Source organism: Lepisosteus oculatus, chromosome 2 (assembly GCF_040954835.1).
Source record: "Lepisosteus oculatus isolate fLepOcu1 chromosome 2, fLepOcu1.hap2, whole genome shotgun sequence".
NCBI lineage: Eukaryota > Metazoa > Chordata > Actinopteri > Semionotiformes > Lepisosteidae > Lepisosteus > Lepisosteus oculatus.
Window position 1 is genome coordinate 60,359,911 of NC_090697.1, and position 19,308 is coordinate 60,379,218.

The 19,308-nt window shown below is 38.5% G+C and overlaps 1 protein-coding gene across 5 annotated transcripts in view; it reads right to left on the bottom strand.

The window, feature by feature from the left end:
• The window catches only part of hmbox1a (homeobox containing 1a), a 41,974-nt gene that overhangs the window by 11,552 nt on the left and 11,114 nt on the right, over positions 1-19,308 (bottom strand). For all 5 annotated transcript variants that reach the window (XM_015345711.2, XM_015345704.2, XM_006625698.3 and 2 more), the window contains exons 2-4: positions 3,559-4,050; positions 2,058-2,143; positions 1,044-1,154 (exon numbers count right to left, since the gene is read on the bottom strand). In XM_015345711.2, the coding sequence (XP_015201197.2) occupies positions 1,044-1,154; positions 2,058-2,143; positions 3,559-4,049 (688 nt within the window). In that variant the 5' untranslated portion in view covers position 4,050. The remainder of the gene's footprint in view (positions 1-1,043; positions 1,155-2,057; positions 2,144-3,558; positions 4,051-19,308) is intronic.

Below are 19,308 nucleotides of genomic sequence, written 5' to 3' on the forward strand. Positions count from 1 at the left end.
CTCAGTTTTACGTCTCATCCAAAGGACGGTGCCCTTTTACAGTATAGTATCCCCATCACTATACTGGGGCATTAGGACCCACAAAGGATGCAGGGTGAGCTCCCCCTGCTGGCACTATTAACACCTCTTCCAACAGCAAGTTTTTCCCAGGAGGTCTCCCAACCAGGTCCAGGCCAGGCTCACACCTGCTTAGCTTCAGTGGGTAGCCAGTCACAGGGTGATATGGCTACTGGCTTTAAAGCAGTTTTTGTATAACATTTTAAATAGTTTCTTAATCAGAGGTTTTTTGCAACAGAGAAGAAGAAAACTTGGCTTACATGTAGAATGGTTTTATCACAAGCAAACTGGCAGTCTAAAGCAAAAGTAAAAGTACTCTTGTCTGTCCAGCAGGTGTTTCTTCACATTGATCTATTAAGAAATGCAATCAGCATAACTTCATGATACATATTGAAATGTTGGGCTCTAACAATACTATTCACACACAAGTTAAAAATTGTATTACTGGTAAAAAAAAAAAGATAACCGAATAATATCCCAACATCTAAAAGTGGATTCGTTTTAATATTACATAATCTGAAGTAGTTCAAGTAGGTAGCCGCATCATCATGCATAGGCTGTGAAGGAACAACTAAAGGGTGTCCATCAAAGAAGGCTCCACAGCCGAAACGTTGTGTTTCTTTTCTTCGCTTTTCAGCATTGAATAAATCTTTACTTGGTCCATTACACTATCTTAAGTAAGCATGATTGGGTATATGTCCAAATTCCATGTTCAAAACAACTATATTTATATCAATTCAAAAGTTCTACAATATTTATTGTCAGGCATTAAAAGTTGTCATTAAAAGTAGGAATTTAAATAATTTTTGCTCAGGATTGGGGGCTTCATACTTGGGAGGGATACAATGTCTTATCTTATTTGGGTTTTTCTTATGTTCAGCTGTAACTTAGTCAAGAACTGTAACTCAATCTACAGACATAAAAAGCCCTAAAGCTGCAGCAAATCCTGAACAGGGCCTGCATGGCAGAGGTATAGTGAGCATCACCTGGGGTGGTTTTCTCCAGCTGATACCATCGATAGAAGGCTCTTTTCTTCTGTTCACTGAGGTCAGAGCCCTGCTGCAGCAGCCAGTGGGAGATCCGACTCTGACTGATGCCTGCCAGTTCAAACACAGCAGACCATATGTTTCAACAGCACATTCCCCCACACACAGTCTGCAAGCAGCAATAATAGACACAGCTACGTCTGTTTCAAACTACCATGCAACACTGCAGTTTTAACAACTCGGATTTTGCATTTTTCAGTTTAAAATTCCAAAAATGTACAACAAAAACATTACAAGGGGCTTTTAAAATGTTCTGAAATCCATGTACACAGAAAACAATTTTGCAGATTTGTGTAATGATCCTTCAGCTTAACTATACATGTCCTTCAAGGTAGAAGTTACCCAACTGCAACAGCTGTCTTAGAGCTCTTTAAAACCACTCTTTTAATGGTGGACCTCACAGGCCATCAGCCTAAAACCATGTTCACCGATGTCAGAACCCTCATGGTTATGATGGATAACTCAATAGTTCAAAACGACTACAGAGAATGGCAGCATGTGCAACCATGTTCTTGTGACTTGGCAAATTGTCAGGCAGCCACAAAACAAGAAAGAATTAATTGTTGTGTGAAATGTATTTTACGTACACAGCCCCCTTTCAGTCCCAGAAGCTGCTGGCATGCTCTCCTGGGGTAGAGAAGGATTTTACCACACTCCACAACCAGGAGTGGTGAACTCTCATCTAAAGACTTTCTTTGAAATCGTGACAGAACAAAATATTGTTCACTTGTTTAGTGAACTACAAACAAAACGTGTCATTAAAAAACTGAAAGGACCATCCAACTATTACATAATATGCCCTCAGAGGAACGTGTTTAGTTAACTATAAATTTTGGAAAAGGTCTGACTCGACTTTCGTTCTGAGTGGGGCACAAACAAATGCCTGGAAGCCATTACTTGTAGTGAAGGAAGATGTTCCCTAGGACATCTCAAATGGATCACAGCAAGACTTACCTGTAACCTGGGCAACTACGGCCTGGGAGATCCGCCTGTTGGCCAGGAAGGCCTTGATCTCCTCTTTGATGATACTGCTGTCCCTCCTGCATGAAAAAGACAAGATGAACAGATGCACAATGGCTGGGTCAAAAGCCTTCAAAAGGAACACATTAAGCAGGAGAATTAAACAGGGAGTGCTTTCTTTCGGGGAAAAATGAGATGTTTACATCCTATTGTACTGACAACACATTTTGTGTTTCTGTGGTTAAAAATGTCTATCTCTGCCGCTTGCCTTTTTAGAAAATCCACTTAAATTTCAAGGGAGCCCTTAACCGTGGAATTCTAGGCCTGCCAATCTACCTTATCCCTCCACCCCTTTGGCTCTCACACACAAAATTTCCCTCGGGCCGCCATCGTGGACAGGATGCAGCTGTCAAATTTCTCTAACAAATCTCCCATGGGTTGTTAAAATCCCTTCCTATGTTTCAAATAAAAGCACAAGATTATTTCAAGAAAATAAAGGAAGACATCTATTTTTTTTTTCAAAAACCACTTCAGGCAGAAGGCTGTACAGCTGCTCTCCAGGGAACGTTTTAACTGACTATATTTTTTGGTAGCTGTTTGTGGGTTTCTTTTTCTCACTGCAGTAGATTTCTGGTACAATGGTGTGATGGGTAACTGACATCTGACACTAAGCGACCCTGGGCTAAACATTTTGTTTTGTTTTAGGTCGAAGGTTTAAAGAGATTGTAAACCATTATGCTCAAGCTAGTATACTGACAGAATGCAACATAAAGAATTCAGATTTGTTAGATCCTGAGATATGCAGTCACACACATATCTGTCTTTGAATATGTAAATAAAGTAAATTGAGGAAATACTTTTGTAATAAATTTCAATCAAAATAAGTTTAATCATAATAGGACATGATTACAGTGAAGCCTAGTGTAAATGACAACGCAACATGTATTGGATAGAATACTAGATTATTTATGAAGTATTAAAATATTATACATTATGCAGTGATGTCTTATATCTCAGAGGGTATAATTCGTATGATGGCACTAGGCATCAGCTGCTGCATTACAAGGCACATTCAGATAAAGAAGTGAGAATTATTCCAACAACTATTCAAACTGACCATCCAACACTATTTATGGCAACAATCTTGTTTTTTTAGAAGTGTCCCATTCCAGTACAGACCAGTTCCGACTTCTGAGATCTGATGAGATCACACTGGAAGGTGATAATGCTGTCTAACACCCATTTTTCCATCCCTGGATAAAACCTGCCTTTGAATTGTACTTTTATTGCATTCGCTAGGTTCAAGCATAGGACCTTACTTAATAGAGCTAACTGCCAGCCCTACACACTGCTCTTATTATGATTTTGCCTAACGATATTGCATTAAAGTCTTTGTAAGAGGGGACAATGCAGTTCCTGAAACCTCTTGGACCAAGAACAGACTGGTACTGTAAGCCTAACCACACCCGACCCTGCTGCTGTTGATGTCATTTACCTCATGAGTTCCTCCACTTTGTCATCGATGTCCAGATCCTCTTCGGTAGCCTCGAAGCTGTATGACCTCGCCCCTACGCTGTTAACAGTGTAGCGGCTGGGCGACAACTTGCCGTTGGGAGTGGCGGACATGCTCTCCCGGCCGTTCTGATTGGCTGTGGCGGCGCTGGGAGGTGGTGATGTGTCGTAGCTGTTGCTGGGGGAGGGAGAAAGCCCTCGGTACTGGGTCTGGGTGGCAATGGTGGTGGTGGACGAAGAGGCTGCCACGTTGTTACTATTGGTCGAGGTGGTGGTGGTGGTTGTGGTGCCGCTCCCACCTCCCCCACCGTAGGCTGGCCGGCGCCCAAACTTGTCCCCGTGCTCTCGGTCTAACCGGTCCAGGGTGTCCAGGGCATGCAGGATCTCATGCTTGGTCATGCCCGTCCGCCGTAAACGTTGCAGCAGGTCAATCTGCTCAATGGTGAACCGTGGCTCATCAGTGTAGTGTGACATTCTGAGAGAGACATAAAGGGGAAGGTGCTATCACTGTGTTTACTATTATCATAACGCAGAAAGAGGAAGTGAGCCCCACCTCCTCTGGTAAACTGGGAATTCTTATAAATTCAAAACAAGATGATCATCAGACTACTGCAAAAATCAAGGCTATTACATCTGTGCAGTCATTACCTTCCCAAGCATCTAAGAGAATCAAAACGGTTCAAACAGAGCGCACACACATTAATCTAGTTCTGCAAGACACAGCAAGGGTGGAGTACAGTTGATGGGGTATAGTACTATCAAGGGAAACTCTTGTTCACTCCACAGGAGATGTGGAAAAAACAGGAAGAAATGTTTCTTTAATTACTCTGTGAAATGGAATATGACATTATAGCTAAACAGGAACTGATGCTATGACTCACACAAATCAGAGAAATTAGACCTCGATGTGATATGCCGTGATAAATCTTTATCTATGGAACTTTATATATGCATAAGGTAACTGTAACAGTTACAATAACTGTTTCTCAAAACCAGCCTCTGTATTGCTACAGATGTCTTTCTGTATTTCTGCCCATAATTCACATTGTGAGGCTGCTGAAAACTTCCTTTTTCTCCTTTTCTTTGACTTGGTTGCCCAACACACCTGCCCTAATCTCTCATGGCATGGTAAAGAAATAGCACTCCTAACACACTGCCTGTGTTCTAAAATCCTCTTCACATGGTGATACAAATTGACAAAGTTTTTATTTATATTTTTTTATATAATATGATGCTGGCCACATATCTCCTCAATTCATGAGCTTGATTACTTGATTACCCTCAGCATAAATGAAGAAATACGAAACAAAAAAAATAATGTTCTCATTTCAGCAATTATGTGACTTCATAAGGGAAAAATAAGTGCAAACAGGACAAGGCAAACAAAAGCTGTAAGCATTACACATAGTTCTTAGGGAAGCCCTAATATTTTTTGCACAGGGCTACAAATATATATATTGGTTGCCTTCCAATTTTGGTCCATTAACATTTGCTAAAAAAATAGATACAATTATTAAGCACCAATAAATTTAATGAGAAAACTGAGAAACAGGGCCTCCAGGTGCCACCTAGTGGATAGATTTGGTCTGTTTAAGGGCATCCTGCAGAGTGCTCAGGGGTTATCAATTGAGAAGATGGTCTGGACTGAGAAAGGCCATCTTTTCTTTGTCACTGCAGATGGAGCAGTCGCTAGCTCTTGGTGTGACTGGATCTGCACAGATATAAAAAGGGATTAAGCTTTCAATTTGTAAAGGATTTTTAGAGGGGAACACTTGAGGGAAAACTACCGAGAAATATTTCTCTGGCAGCCAACCTAGATTTTTTTTGCAGATTACAGAGATGAGTCACAGACAGCAAACGCTGAGAATAGATCAAACTCCGAGCAACCTTCGTCTTAAACAATGGCCCCTGGCAGGCATCAGGCCAAACACTGAAGTGTTTTTTCTTCCTCTGCAGTTGTCACTTAAGAATACATCACACTGGAATTTAGAAGCACCTGTCCAGGCACTTAGGTTTCTAGCAAAGTCTGTTGTGTCTGTAATGGTGACAGAAAATTGATGCAGGCTACAGTCTGGCATGTTTACAATTGATTTCTCTTCTATCTCCAGCAACAACTGAAAATGCTGCCTTTATGCTGTTTCTATTAATCAGGGGAAGAAAATGAAACACAGAATGAACTGAAAATTAAAATAGCAGTGAATAATGATGAAACTGTCTTGCTATAAGATTTTAATAGGGCAATGCAGATCAAACTGATCTTTTAAAACAGAAAAGGTCCACTAAAGCAGATACAGTACTGTACAAATGATGGAAATAACATTAATTAAATAAAATTAAGCAAACTTTTGGACCTTTAACATAATAACCCAGCAGATGAAATCCATTGTGTGTTATCAGATTATTACCCATAAGTACACAAATCAGTGCAGCACTGTTTCTTGAAATATTCAATAAGAATCATATTCCTTCTTAAAGATTCTTCACTGTTGATATTTTTATAGACGTTTTGTGGCATCATAAAAGCTAGATGTATCAATAAAAGATTAAAGAGAACAAAAAATAAAAAAAATGAAGCAGTCATTTATTTCAACATGAAATCATTGTTTAATCAGTTAAAACCAAACTCAAAATTTTATTTCACTAACAGTGGCTTTTTACAATTATGTTTTTCCCCTAAACTCAATGAAAGTCATATTCCTCATCTGTTAAATAACTAATTTTATTATGTACATTTAAATAATTACATTAGTGTCTAAGCTGTTGTAATATATCCAATATAATCCAACATTCAAGATCCCGAGTTCACAAAAGAAAAATAATTTTAAGAAATGCACATTTACAAAATTCAAATTAGTTAAAAATAAAAGCATGTAACACAATGACAAAAGTAAAAGTAATCAGGGCAGGAGTTACAGGCTTATCTATTGTAATATCATTAGGCAAAGTTATTAACTCTCTGTACGTGAAACATCATCCCACAAGACACCCCATAGACTTGGAACCTCATATCAATAGAACACTAATCTCTCAGTGGTATTTGAAATCATATGAACAGCTGGAATTAATTTATTCATCTTGGGAACACGATTCGTATTCATACTAGGAACTCACTATAAGAAATCCTTACAGTTATAGATGAAAACTTAGACTTTCTGAAGTGTGTTTATTTATAACTAGGACATTAGAATCGATTTAGCTTGTTTTAATTCAGGATGACCAAGTATCTTTACTACGTACCTACATAATCTTGAACAGCACATTCAAGCATGTTACATTTTGGTTCACAGAGCATACAGGCTCCTTTACACACTCCGAAGAGGGATCCCCTCTGACATCACTGTGAGCCTAGAGGCACCTGGGTAGCTGCAGAGGTCATTGTTCAACATGAGGCTGAGATCACCAAGTACTATACCACCACTAAGGGCAAACTGCTCAAGGCCCATAGTGACATGAACCAGGTTTAAATTCATATTGTTCATCAAATAACATCATTCAACCTCCACTTTCAGCAACTACCTTTACTGCTTTGCTGGATGAAGCAACTGAATTTCATGAATGTTTTATTTTAAGGCACTGCAGAAAAGTGGCATGATAAATACAATCTAAGAGTCAATGTTCACGTATCTTTCAATGAGAAATATTTTAAATGTATTTGACATTTTGGAAAAAGAGGTTAAATTATGAATCCAAGAAACCCTGTAGGACAAATAAAATCAAGAATGCAAAAGGCACTATTTCTATAACATCTGCTAAATCAGCAAAAGACTTTCAACTTCCCTTACAACTCTGATAAAGCACTGTGGGAAATTATGCTGGAAATTCCTTATTTAGGTCTGACTATAAATGATCAATCTATGGTTTCAGAAATGTCTTTATACTGTATATTACACTACTCTATTCTATACCTAGCGAGACATCAGGTGAAAAAAAGCTTGAGATGAGTCAGCCATCTTGGTGAAAGTAAAGTGAAACAAAAAAAAACAAACCCTGTCCTTTTTGTAAAGTTTTTGTCACAGTTTTTAAGAGAACAAGGTGAAAAATGGCAAAAACAATGAGAGTGCAAAGAGTAAAGGAGAAAAAGGAGGAAAAGGAAAATGCATCAGATTTTGAGAGAGCATGTGTGTGAGCTTTCAAAATAGTAAATAAGTAAATAATAATAATCCCTTACACTTATGTAGCACTATTCTAGACACTCCACTCAAAGCGCTTTACAGGTAATGGGGACTCCCGTCCACCACCAATGTGCAGCATCCACCTGGATGATGCGACGGCAGCCATAGTGCGCCAGAACGCTCACCACACATCAGCTATCAGTGGGGAGGAGAGCAGATGGGAAATTTCCAATGGGAAATCTGACCAGGATGCCAGGGTTATACCTCTACTCTTTATGAGAAACGCCAAGGGATTTTTAAATGACCACAGAGAATCGGGACCTTGGTTTTACGTCTCATCCGAAGGACGGCGCCTTTTTACAGTAGGGTGTCCCTGTCACTATACTGGGACATTAGGACCCACATGGACTGCAGGGTGAGCACCCCCTGCTGGCCCCACTAACACCTCTTCCAGCAGCAACCTTAGATTTTCCCAGGAGGTCTCCCATCCAGGTACTGACCAGGCCCACACCTGCTTAGCTTTAGTGGGCTGCCAGTTGTGAGTTTTAGGGTGATATGGTAAAGTATGATGGTAAAGTATCAACTAGCTATACCTCTCAAAGAATGGTTTGCTATCAAGTGTGATATAAGGGTATCACAGATCTTATTCAACAATGTAAGACATTTCTAATCAGCTTAATTAATGCTTCCTGAATTTCGATGAAACTGATGTCCCTGAATCCAAGCATGTCTGAAACACCCTCAAATGACCACAACCACTAACACCAAGTTATATCACGTGCAGCTAGGCCACCTCAACATCTAGACCACTGCAAAGTTGTCTACCTTCAGAAGCCCACCCATCTGTCTGAACCCTGAAACTAGTTCTAATAGAATGGGTTTATTCTGGGTATTGTGGTAGAAGTTAACTGAAGATTGTGGAATATAAGAAACTAATTGGAGTTATATCTATCATGCAACACAGTCTTTAAAGAAGACCTTTTAGACATATCTACTTTAATTTTACTCAGGATCTCAAGCATATGTTCTTTGCAAATCTACTTAAAATTAAGAAAGACCTTACTATCCAAATAAAACCTGAAGGCTACAATTGAAGGGTGACATGGCATAGCTCACTTGCAGCTCTGGGGCACTGGGTTAAATTTTCAGGATGCTTTCTGCATGGAGTTTGTATGTTCCCCTTGTACTTGTGGGTTTTTTTTGCTGATTGCTCCGGTTTACTCCCACTTTCCAAAGACTTACTGATAGGTTAATTGGTTTCTGGGAAAACTGGCAAAGGTGTGAGTGTGTGTGTCTGTGTGTGCCCTCAGATGGACTGGCATCCCATTCAGGGTGTGTTGCACCTTCCACTCATTGCTTGCCGAGATAGGCCACAGCTACCCCATGACTCTTTATTAGATAAAGCGGTTACAAAATGGAGGGATGGATGGCTACAACCAAATATGAAATTAGGGTGGAACAGAAGCTGTCATAGCAGTGGGATTCAAAAGCACAAGGACTGATTTTCACCAGTTTGTATCCATTGAGTCTACCAAAGATAAAGATGATCTTAAATAAAGATTTTGTGTGTTTAAGTATAATCATCCACATGGCATTTTTACAGGCTGAGGTAAGTGACAATGGAGGTCTAAGAATCTTAGATACAATGGGTAACACCTAACTAGTGTCACAATTTCTACTTCCTAGAGCTTCAAAGCAAGGGATGTTTACTTAGTTGTGCTGGGTGTGAGAGACACTGATCAAAAGAATCTTCTGTGAGATCAGACGAGAAATTGGCAGCTTTGGAGGAGCACACAGATATTTCAGTGAATTTAGTTAGACAAAATGTAGAGTTGTGCGAGCCTAGAGCTGAACAGTTAGACAAAGCAGAAATAGGGGAGACTGAGGTGCCACTAAAAAGGAAAGAACCGTTTTGCCTGTGGATAAGTCTGTGATCGAGCCTCAGGGCAAAAACAATCCTTAGCTGAATTTACTACAGCAGTGGTTCTCAAACTGTGGTACGCGTACCGGCAGTGGTACGTGGCGTGCCACCAAGTGGTACGCCAAATGACCCTGGAACTGTGTCGTGTGCGCTGAAAAATCGGGACGGGTTTTCATATTTTGTATTTTAATACTTGTCGAATACGCAGCCTACGTACTACGATACAGTGCGCGCTAATAGTTCAGTGGACACAAGAGATACTCTGTAATTTTATACCACTCTATAGGAATGCGTGCTACGGATGCAAATGACCAATTGTATTTAAAAAAAAGCTACTGTATCTCCAGCAAATAGGGAGAAAGGAGAATGTGTGTGGTTTTGGAACAATGCTAACGTTGTAAACACAGGAATGCATAGAAATATGAGCTACCAACGCAGGTAATCTTGTGAGCACACGAAAGCGTGATAACAGAAAAATATTTAAGAACTGTTCTAATTTGAGAAAAATACACCGAGCGTCTCTGTGTTTCGCTCCCATGCGCATGAAATAAAAACTTTAAATAAATACGGAAATAAAAACGGAAACACGGAAAAATGCAAGCTTGCGGATTGCTAAAGCAGGTAAGCTACAGTACACTATTTCTGAAGAACCTTATTTACCGTTGGCAAAAGAGCTGACACGTATTATGTGTAGAGAAAAAGCTGCTAAACAGCTCGACCTGCTGCCCCCCTCCCCCTGAAAGACACAGTCATTCATAGAATTATTGAAATGAAGGATTATATCAAAAGTACACTGAGTCTGTAGTCGATTTGGTCAATTTGCTCGTTTACGTTAGATACAAGTTTGAGGGTAGGTCCCATGAAGACTTTCTGTTCTGTAAACCGCTACCAACAGAAACTACAGGAGAGCACATATTTCAGCTTCTGAATTAATTTATCGAAGAGAATGGCCTCGACTGGATAAAATGCGTCTGAGTTTGTACAGATGGTGCTAGAGCAATGAGAAGCCGACATAACGGTGTAGTTGCACGAATTAGAGAGGTTGCTCCAGAAATTAATGGACGCTTTACAACATCCACCGCGAGACCTTTGCCGTCAAGAAAATGCCTGACGATTTAATATGTTAGACTCCGTTGTGAATTGTATCAAGGCTCGAAAAATTAATTCACATCTGCTTTGCTCAACTAAACAGGCTCACCCCTCTCACTGAAATGGTGCTTTTTTATTAGTCGTTGTTAATGTTTTTTTTTTCTGTAAAACACTTTGAGAAGCCACCTTTAAAGGCGCTATATCAAATTAAGTTTATTATTATAATATTTATTATATGTAGTAGTTCAGGTGGGTAGCTGCGTCAGCATGCGTAGGCTGCAAAGGAACAAGTTATAGGTTTATTCCATGCTGAAAAAAAGAAGAAAGAGAACACAACGTTTCGGCCGTGGAGCGTTCTTCAGGTGTGAAGGCATTGAAGAATAAAAAAAAGTTTATATATGTAAATTGAGACAAATAATCCCTATCCCAAAAATTGTAGTGCACCACACTCCAAGCAAAAGTTGGCACTGCAGTGAGAACTCCCAGCCAAGTTCAAATTGACACCTGAAGAAGGCTCCACGGCCGAAACGTTGTGTTCTCTTTCTTCTTTTTTTCAGCATGGAATAAACCTATAACTTGTTCCTTTATTATATGTATGTGTGAGTATGTGCACGCACGCTCATGTTGGTCATTGGTCATTGAGTTGGTCATTGAGAATTTCTGGGATTCCTATGAGATGATGACTTGTAGGTGGTACTTGGATGCTTTGGTTGGATTAGGGGTGGTACTTGGTCCAAAAAGTTTGAGAACCACTGTACTACAGCACTTAAGAAGGCACTCGGTGACCCACCGCTCGAGACTGCCGCACAGCTACCAGTTCCACAGCAATGGAGGAGGAAGAGCTTCACCAGACGGGAGACACTGAAGACAGCAGCACAAGGAGAAGCTGGTGTCAGTAGTCAGAGCCACTGAGTCCCTGATCTGACAGGTCTGACCAGTAAATTGGACTTGGAGAAAGAATGCAAGAGGCCTGTGGCATCACTAGATCAGAGCCTATCTGACTCCCTGGCTCCAGATGAGGTTGGGGTATGCCGCAAAACCCTTCAGGAGCAGGGGAACAGCTCCGAAATCTGCACTCCAATTTTAGGGGTTGTCTGCAATAGTGCCAAACAGTTTTCTTTGCCACAGAGCACCAAAGACAGGTCTGACTGACAACCTGCGTCACTCCATTCTTCTGCCTGCATCAGTGATGCACATACAGTAGCAGTCCTAGTCACTCAGTCTCTCCTGAGTCTCACTGCAGCAAGAGCATAGACAGAACACTGAACCCATCTTGTCTCCAGACAACATCAGCCTTACTTCCATTTCCCCCCATTCACGGCAGCAAGACTGGACAGCGCCAATTTGAACTTGGCTGGGAGTTCTCATTGCAGTGCCAACTTTTGCTTGGAGTGTGGTGCACTACAATTTTTGGGATAGGAATTATTTGTCTCAATTTACATATATAAACTTTTTTTTATTCTTCAATGCCTTTTTTACATGGTTTATGTTGTGTCACGATTATTGGGTTTAATTTTTAGGTAAGGACATGGCTAAGCTCTTTTATTTTGCTTTTACTACTAGTTTGAATTTTAAAACTTGTTTCAGTTGTGCATTACTGTGATTACATTGTAATTATAATAATAAATAATACAATTTATTTTATATAGCGCCTTTAAAGGTGGCTTCTCAAAGTGCTTTACAGGATGACAACAACAATAAATAAGAAAAATACACAAGATTAAACACATTTACAATATATAGAGGAGACCGTGGATGGTGGTACTAAGAAAAGCAGGGGGGTGAAGAATGGAACCGGTTAAGTAAAGACTTTTCTGAAGAAGAAGGTTGTGAGTATGGACTTGAAGGACTTTAGAGAAGGTGACTCTCTGATATCCTTGGGGAGAGAGTTCCAGAGCTTGGGGGCATAACAGGAGAAGGTCCTGTCACCAATACAATGTAGACGGACTTGGGGGACAGTAAGGAGAGCAGAATTAGAAGAGCGAAGGTTGCGATTTGGGGAGTAGGGCGATAATAGTTCAGACAGGTACTGAGGTGCCAAGCCATGCAAAGCCTTATAGGTGAGCATGAGGATTTTAAAGTCTACACGGAATTTGACCGGAAGCCAGTGCAAGGATTTCAGGATTGTAGTAATGTGAATTTTTGCACTAGACCTGGTCAGGATTCTGGCTGCTGAATTTTGGACATTCAGTAGTTTGTTCAGAGTAGATTTAGATACCTCAGCAAGTAGAGTATTACATAATTATTTTAGGATTACCTATAGTTAGTTTACATAAGTCTCAATTCTGTTTGTTTAGTGCTGCTTTTCAAACGTGGGTACACAACTGATGTTAATCAATGTTTTAAACAGACACTTGGGAGTATTGTCTTCCAACCAGTAGAGACAATTGAGCACTGTCTAGGTAAAAGATAACTCGATTGTTTTCCTTTGGTTAGAGCTTCACTTGAGACCAATCTCTTCCATTGTTTTATGTCTTGGTCACTTCAAACAAACAAAGTAATGTTGAAATAGGAAAAAAGATACAGATTTTCTTACTCTTATGTTAGATAATGCTAACACTATTTTGACCTTTGTTGCAACTTAAGGGTTCTTTAAAGTTTATAAGTGAATTTCAGTGGTCCACACTTAAGAACATATTTTGATTAGGAAGCTATAGCCATTTTCCGACACTTGCCAACACTAGCAAGTGCTGTCTGTGTCAGGTTCAGCAGAAGAGCTAGCGTCGGTGGCTGCTAGGGTTCCCATACATCTGGATTTACCCGGCCATGTCCTCTATTTTGATCCTTATATCTCCGTCCGGGGGAATTTTCAAATATCCAGAAATGTCCAGACTTTGATCCCATTATTTTCACCATGAAGAATAATTAATAAAGTTATAAAGATAGTTAGAAAGAGAGAGAATTTCTTAACTTCCCTAGTTCCTTTCACGAAGGAACTATGCTGTCGTTCAGTTTTCGTCCTGTGCGTGTATGATTATGTAATGAGAGAGCGAAATCAGTCATCAATATCAGTGTCTTTACTCAGTCTGTGCAGTGCAGCAGCATTCCCTTGAAAGGCTCCCTATTCTGTTTTCCGTTTTCCTACCCTCAAACACAATGCTACAAATGTGAATGTGTAAATTTTCTTTAAATTACACTTTAAATTTTAAATTTAAACTTTAAATTACTTTTCAGATATATTAGGTGCTCTTATTTATCATTTACAGACCCCAATACTGATATTCAAATGCTTCTTCCATACCAAGTCTGGTATGTGGAGTACTTACCACATATATATTCCAGGAAAAAATATGAAAATTAGTTACAGATATTAGAGACCAAATCCAGCGACAAGGGGGGATAAAAAATGTCTTAAATAATGAAGTATACAAGATTCCTCTTAATTTGGGAAACAAGAAGCAAAGAATTACTCGTTTTCCACATTCCAGCCTTCCTGGTTGGATCTCAAATACGACCAAAAAATACAAAATGATGGGGGGTATCAAAAACAAATGAAATGTGGTGGCAGGCAACAGGACCTCTAACTCCAGATTACCTACTGTTATCTTGGATTTTTATAAAAACAATGAACAAACAACTGTTATCCCACCTCAAAATATTTTTGGAGAAGCCTGCTTCTTAGATAATGAACTATGCCCCTGTTTTGAGAACATTACCTAAAGTAAAGTAAAGCTTTAAGTAAAGCTCAAACCTGGTTATTTTTTCCAATAGCAATTTATTTATTTTCAGTTAAATATTACTTCTGAAAACAGGCCTTAAAATGAAAAAAGAAAGCTCATGCAGTAGAAGCAGCATATCAGATGCTTATGTAAAATGTGTTTAGATTTATTATCCATTGTACAGATGTTTTTCTCATTTTGTGAAAGAAAAATTAGGACTAATTTGAAAGACCTGGAAACCTAGGTCTATAAGAGAAGTTTTCTTCTGATTTAAAATAATTTGATCATTACACATGGCTTTTTAAAAATATTAGGCTATACTTAACTACAGAGAGATCTTTAAAGGATGTTATTTCTCACGATCTTAAAACTAGGACATGGCAATTCAATTATTCCTCCTTTTAGCAGACTTCACATGGGACAAGCTGGTGAATACCTATGTGTTTGGCTTGTGTCCTTAAATCCCATGACTAAACTGTCCATCAAGGTGGATCAAAAGCTGCACCTACATGGGGACCACATCGAAACTGACAATTGTTGGAATTTTACAATTAATATATTGAAAACTGAAAATCACTTTAAATGGCCTTCTGCCAAGGAACTAGATGTTTCTGAAAAAAAATATTTAGGAGGCACAGATGCACATTGTAGGCTCTGCCAGTAATGTCTTTCATTAATACCACTTTCTACTCCCTTCAGAGAACTCAAAACTTACAAACTCTGGTTTAATAAAACTTTCATCTTAAAAAAAAACAAAAAATATGTTTGGCTTATGAGGAACTTTCTTTCAAAAGTGGTAAAATCAGGATAAAATGAACAACTATGCAAATGAACTATTTCAAATGAAAACCATTCCTACATTGGACATACAATATAATGTCAGCATTATGGTATGAACATCACTCTATCAAAGCCAAAGTTATAGAAATTACACAAGAGCTTCCAGTCTGTTCAGATCATGAAATAGCATTTTCAAACATAAAACATTTTCTGTGGCATAATAAATAAGATTAACACACTACATCAGGTTAAATTAGTCATCATAAAATCATAAAAATGTTTATGTATGTTAATGCATATTAGGAAATGTTTTAAACTAAAGACTAAATTTCTCACACTTAAGTTTCTCATAATTTTGTTTAAAAAAAAATTCTAATAGTAAATGTGTAATTTTTATATACAAATCAATGGCATGTTATGGGCCAGAAAACATGCACACTAATAGACGAACAGTGTTTACCATATGTATATATAGTAAACCATATTTACCATAAATATGTTTACCATACTGTATATTCCAAAACATACCATGACAGGGAAAGTTCACTATGGCTTAAATTATCACATAAAGTAGGTGTATATGTTTAAGGAGTTCAATTAATCGGAACTCAACAAAAGTGTATTTTTGTAAAGGCTCAGTGAGTACTAAGGAGATGTAGAAGCTATTTTAAACAGACTGAATGGTGGAAGGGTGAGGAGTGTAGAGATATTTTTAGCTGACATTAGCGTCTCAGATTATAAAAAGCAAGCAATGGGCTTTGTGCCTAACTGAGCCTCCAATTAATCTCTGATTAAAAAATTTCAAAGGGGAGTTCCAAATCTAAATCTCTCTTTCAGTGATCTTATTGTTCCTTCTTTCCATCATAGTGCACAACAAGGTCAGAGGAAAGAAAGACTGTAGAGATGAAGATAGTTATGCTCCAGCAGCTGTCCACTATTATAGACATAACACAGCACAGCAAAAGGAATACACTTCCTTGAATGTAGCAGTGGACATGACATCAAAGGCCAATTACATGCAACCGCCATAGAGAAGACCAGACAATATCCTAAGCATCACTAATGCAAACATTTCAACAGACTTACAGACCAATAAATTAAAGATGAATACATTTAATTTAAACCACGCATAAATCTTTGGCATTGCAACCTTTATTAATGCTAATTTAAATTCAGCAAAAAATACAACTCCCAGCACGTTAGGATTTTTACAGGAGATAAATAAAATACATTCCAAAATAGTAAAGAATGTTATACAATATGTACAAACTGAGCATCACTGGGAGCTGGGGGGAAATAAACTAACCTAAGTTAAAATATAACAGTAAGGACAGAAAATTTTCATTTAATCATCTATTTTCTAATTGCTTCTACAAATTCACGATCACAGAGGAGCCGGTGTCTATTCTTGAAAGCAATAGATGTAATGCAAGGGATATCCTGGACAGGACTCCAGTTCATCAAAGGACACATGCAGACACAGACACACGCACACACTCATACCAGGGCCAGCTCCCCAGAAGGCAATTAACCTACAATATCAGAATGTGTTTGGGTTGTGGGAGGAATCCGGAACACTTGGCCCATCAGAACATAGGAAGAACAAACTAATTCCATGCAGAGAGCAACCCGGGTCTGGAACTGAACCCAGAGCCCCAGAGCTGCACGGCAGCAATGCTAACTACTGTGCAACCATGCCACCCCTGTCTTCAGAACTATGAAAACCATTTCCTGCCAACAGGTAAGATTCTCACTGAATATTGGTTTGACACCTTCCGTCACATACAGTACAACCTACAGGATATTACAAAAATCAACACCAGATGCTGGATATTTCAAGTTCATTACAGCACCTTAATTTGAGCAAATCTTCGTCAACAGATGAGCAGAAAGGTAAGTGAAAATAGCATTTTATACAGAGTACTTTTAAACATTAATCTGCTGGATGGAACACCCAAAAGCATGGCGTCAAGCAAATTTTCCCATAATTTTTGGAAAGCAAAATAGTTCCAATAGTTTTACAGATTGTACAACTTTTTATCTTTTTTCCCCAGAATTATATTTTGTTCCTATATAACACTCAAATCCTAATAGCATATTCCTGTGGCTATTAGAACTGCAGCCTCACAGTCTTGGGTCCTGGGATGTATTACAACATAGTCTCTTCTCAGGTAGCCAAGGATACTTGTATGCTCATCCTGAGTTGGTGTGCATTTTCTCTAGACACTCGGGTTTCCCAAGACATTCTGGTGAGGTTAATTGGTATGTCGTAACTCCCTGTATATGTGTGTATGTGTGTAATTCTAATGACTGACATCTGGACCACAGCGTAGTCCTGCTTTGCACCTCTTGCATACAGGATAGGTTTCATGTGCTAGACTGCTAGCCTTACTAGGAATAAACAGACTTCTTATAAAGGACAGAACACTTAAATCTATCTGCACATTCTCTGAGAGATGTAAAAACTTAACTATGATAAGGCAAGTACGGTAGGGTCAGGGTCCTGTGAAAAAAAAAAATCATACTTAATTTCTCCGATTTCTAATTAAGGCTGAATTAAATGTAACGGTCCTCAGAAGTGAGTGTTTTTGTTTCCACAGTCAATAACAAACAGACAATTTCATCCAGACCGAACAACAGCCATTGATACACTGCCTCCCCAGATCCGATGCCGAGAGAAAAGACACAGGTTCTGTCTCAAACATCATTACATCCGTTCCTCTACTCATTTCAACAGCTACACTTGTGCAAAACTCTCCTGACAACATGTCAGCAGCAGAGAAAACAGAGAATCTCCCTTTGTTTCTATGTCAATGTACAATGACCTAAAAAACCCTATTACTTGAAATACCTTGATTCCATTTTACTTCGACAGACTCAAAGCTCCCTACATGTTGAACTATTAATAAAAGCCTCAAGTGGGTTCTTTATTGTGGGACACAACAAACATTTGCTTTGGGCCAAAGCACTTTGGTATCTTCAGTTTATATCATGTGTTAGGTACTGCATACCTAATACATTCTACACAATGCACCATTAAGTCAATAAAAGGCACACATACAGCTATAAATGTAAGGTGCAATGTGGTGATGCACATTAAATACTAAAAATAGCTCTACTAAATGGTAAATTGTGTATTTGTGCAACTAAGTATTAACAATATTAAGAACTGCTTTAAACACTTCCATAAACTACAGGCCTGTAAACCTGTAAATATAAACTAAAACTATGCTGACTGTTCAAAACTGCCACAATAGTTAACATGCTATGATATGCTTTGCTATGTTAACTGTTTGCTAATATGTGGGTGCCATTCAATCAACCAATTATCTAACAGATTCTGACAGCATAGCTATAAATTTTATTAAATTATTTCATGTTAAATTATATTCTCTTAGTTGATGTATTTACAGTACCTCTGATAAAAATGCAGCTTATGCAGTATTTTAGAGCTTCTGGTTGAACGGTTCTAGTGTTAACAATATCTCAATACAGATTTTGTATACCTACCTCAACAATATATTACAAGAGACTTCCTGTTTCAAAACAATCTGCAAAAAAACGAAAGAATGTGACCACATTTTTAAAATGGTAATTTTACAGAACTCATAATGCCTTAAAAAAGCAAGATTAATTCATATCACCTATGTGAACAATCACTTCGATTTTAAAAGTAGATTTAGTTTATCTGTGTAAAAAAGTCTTGACCTCAAATAAACTCGTATTGCTTATTTATGATCCAAATGCACAGGATTTGCATCTTTTTATTTAGGCTACAACTCTCTGTGACCATGGCAAATTCATGTGAAGTGAAAACGCATTACTCAAAATGGCACCTTATTAATACATAGTAGAGCAGAGTCTTACAGATTGAACAGACAGCTTACGGTACAGTCTATCGCAGCACAAAATGTGCATAGTTAAGTCCCTGATGTTAAGTACAAAATACATCTTAGTGCATACTCTACATTTCCACTCTAGGCCAGTTGCTTGTTAAAGGCAGTCATTACTGCAAAATGAACTGTGAAACTGATACAATATATATAGCTCATCAACACTCTTTTGAGTTTTAAAAGATCACTAGCTACAATAAAATAATTTGGCATCTTTACAAATTTGCCATCTACTGATGACTGATCTTATTTGTCAAATTTGTCATCTACTGTATAGTG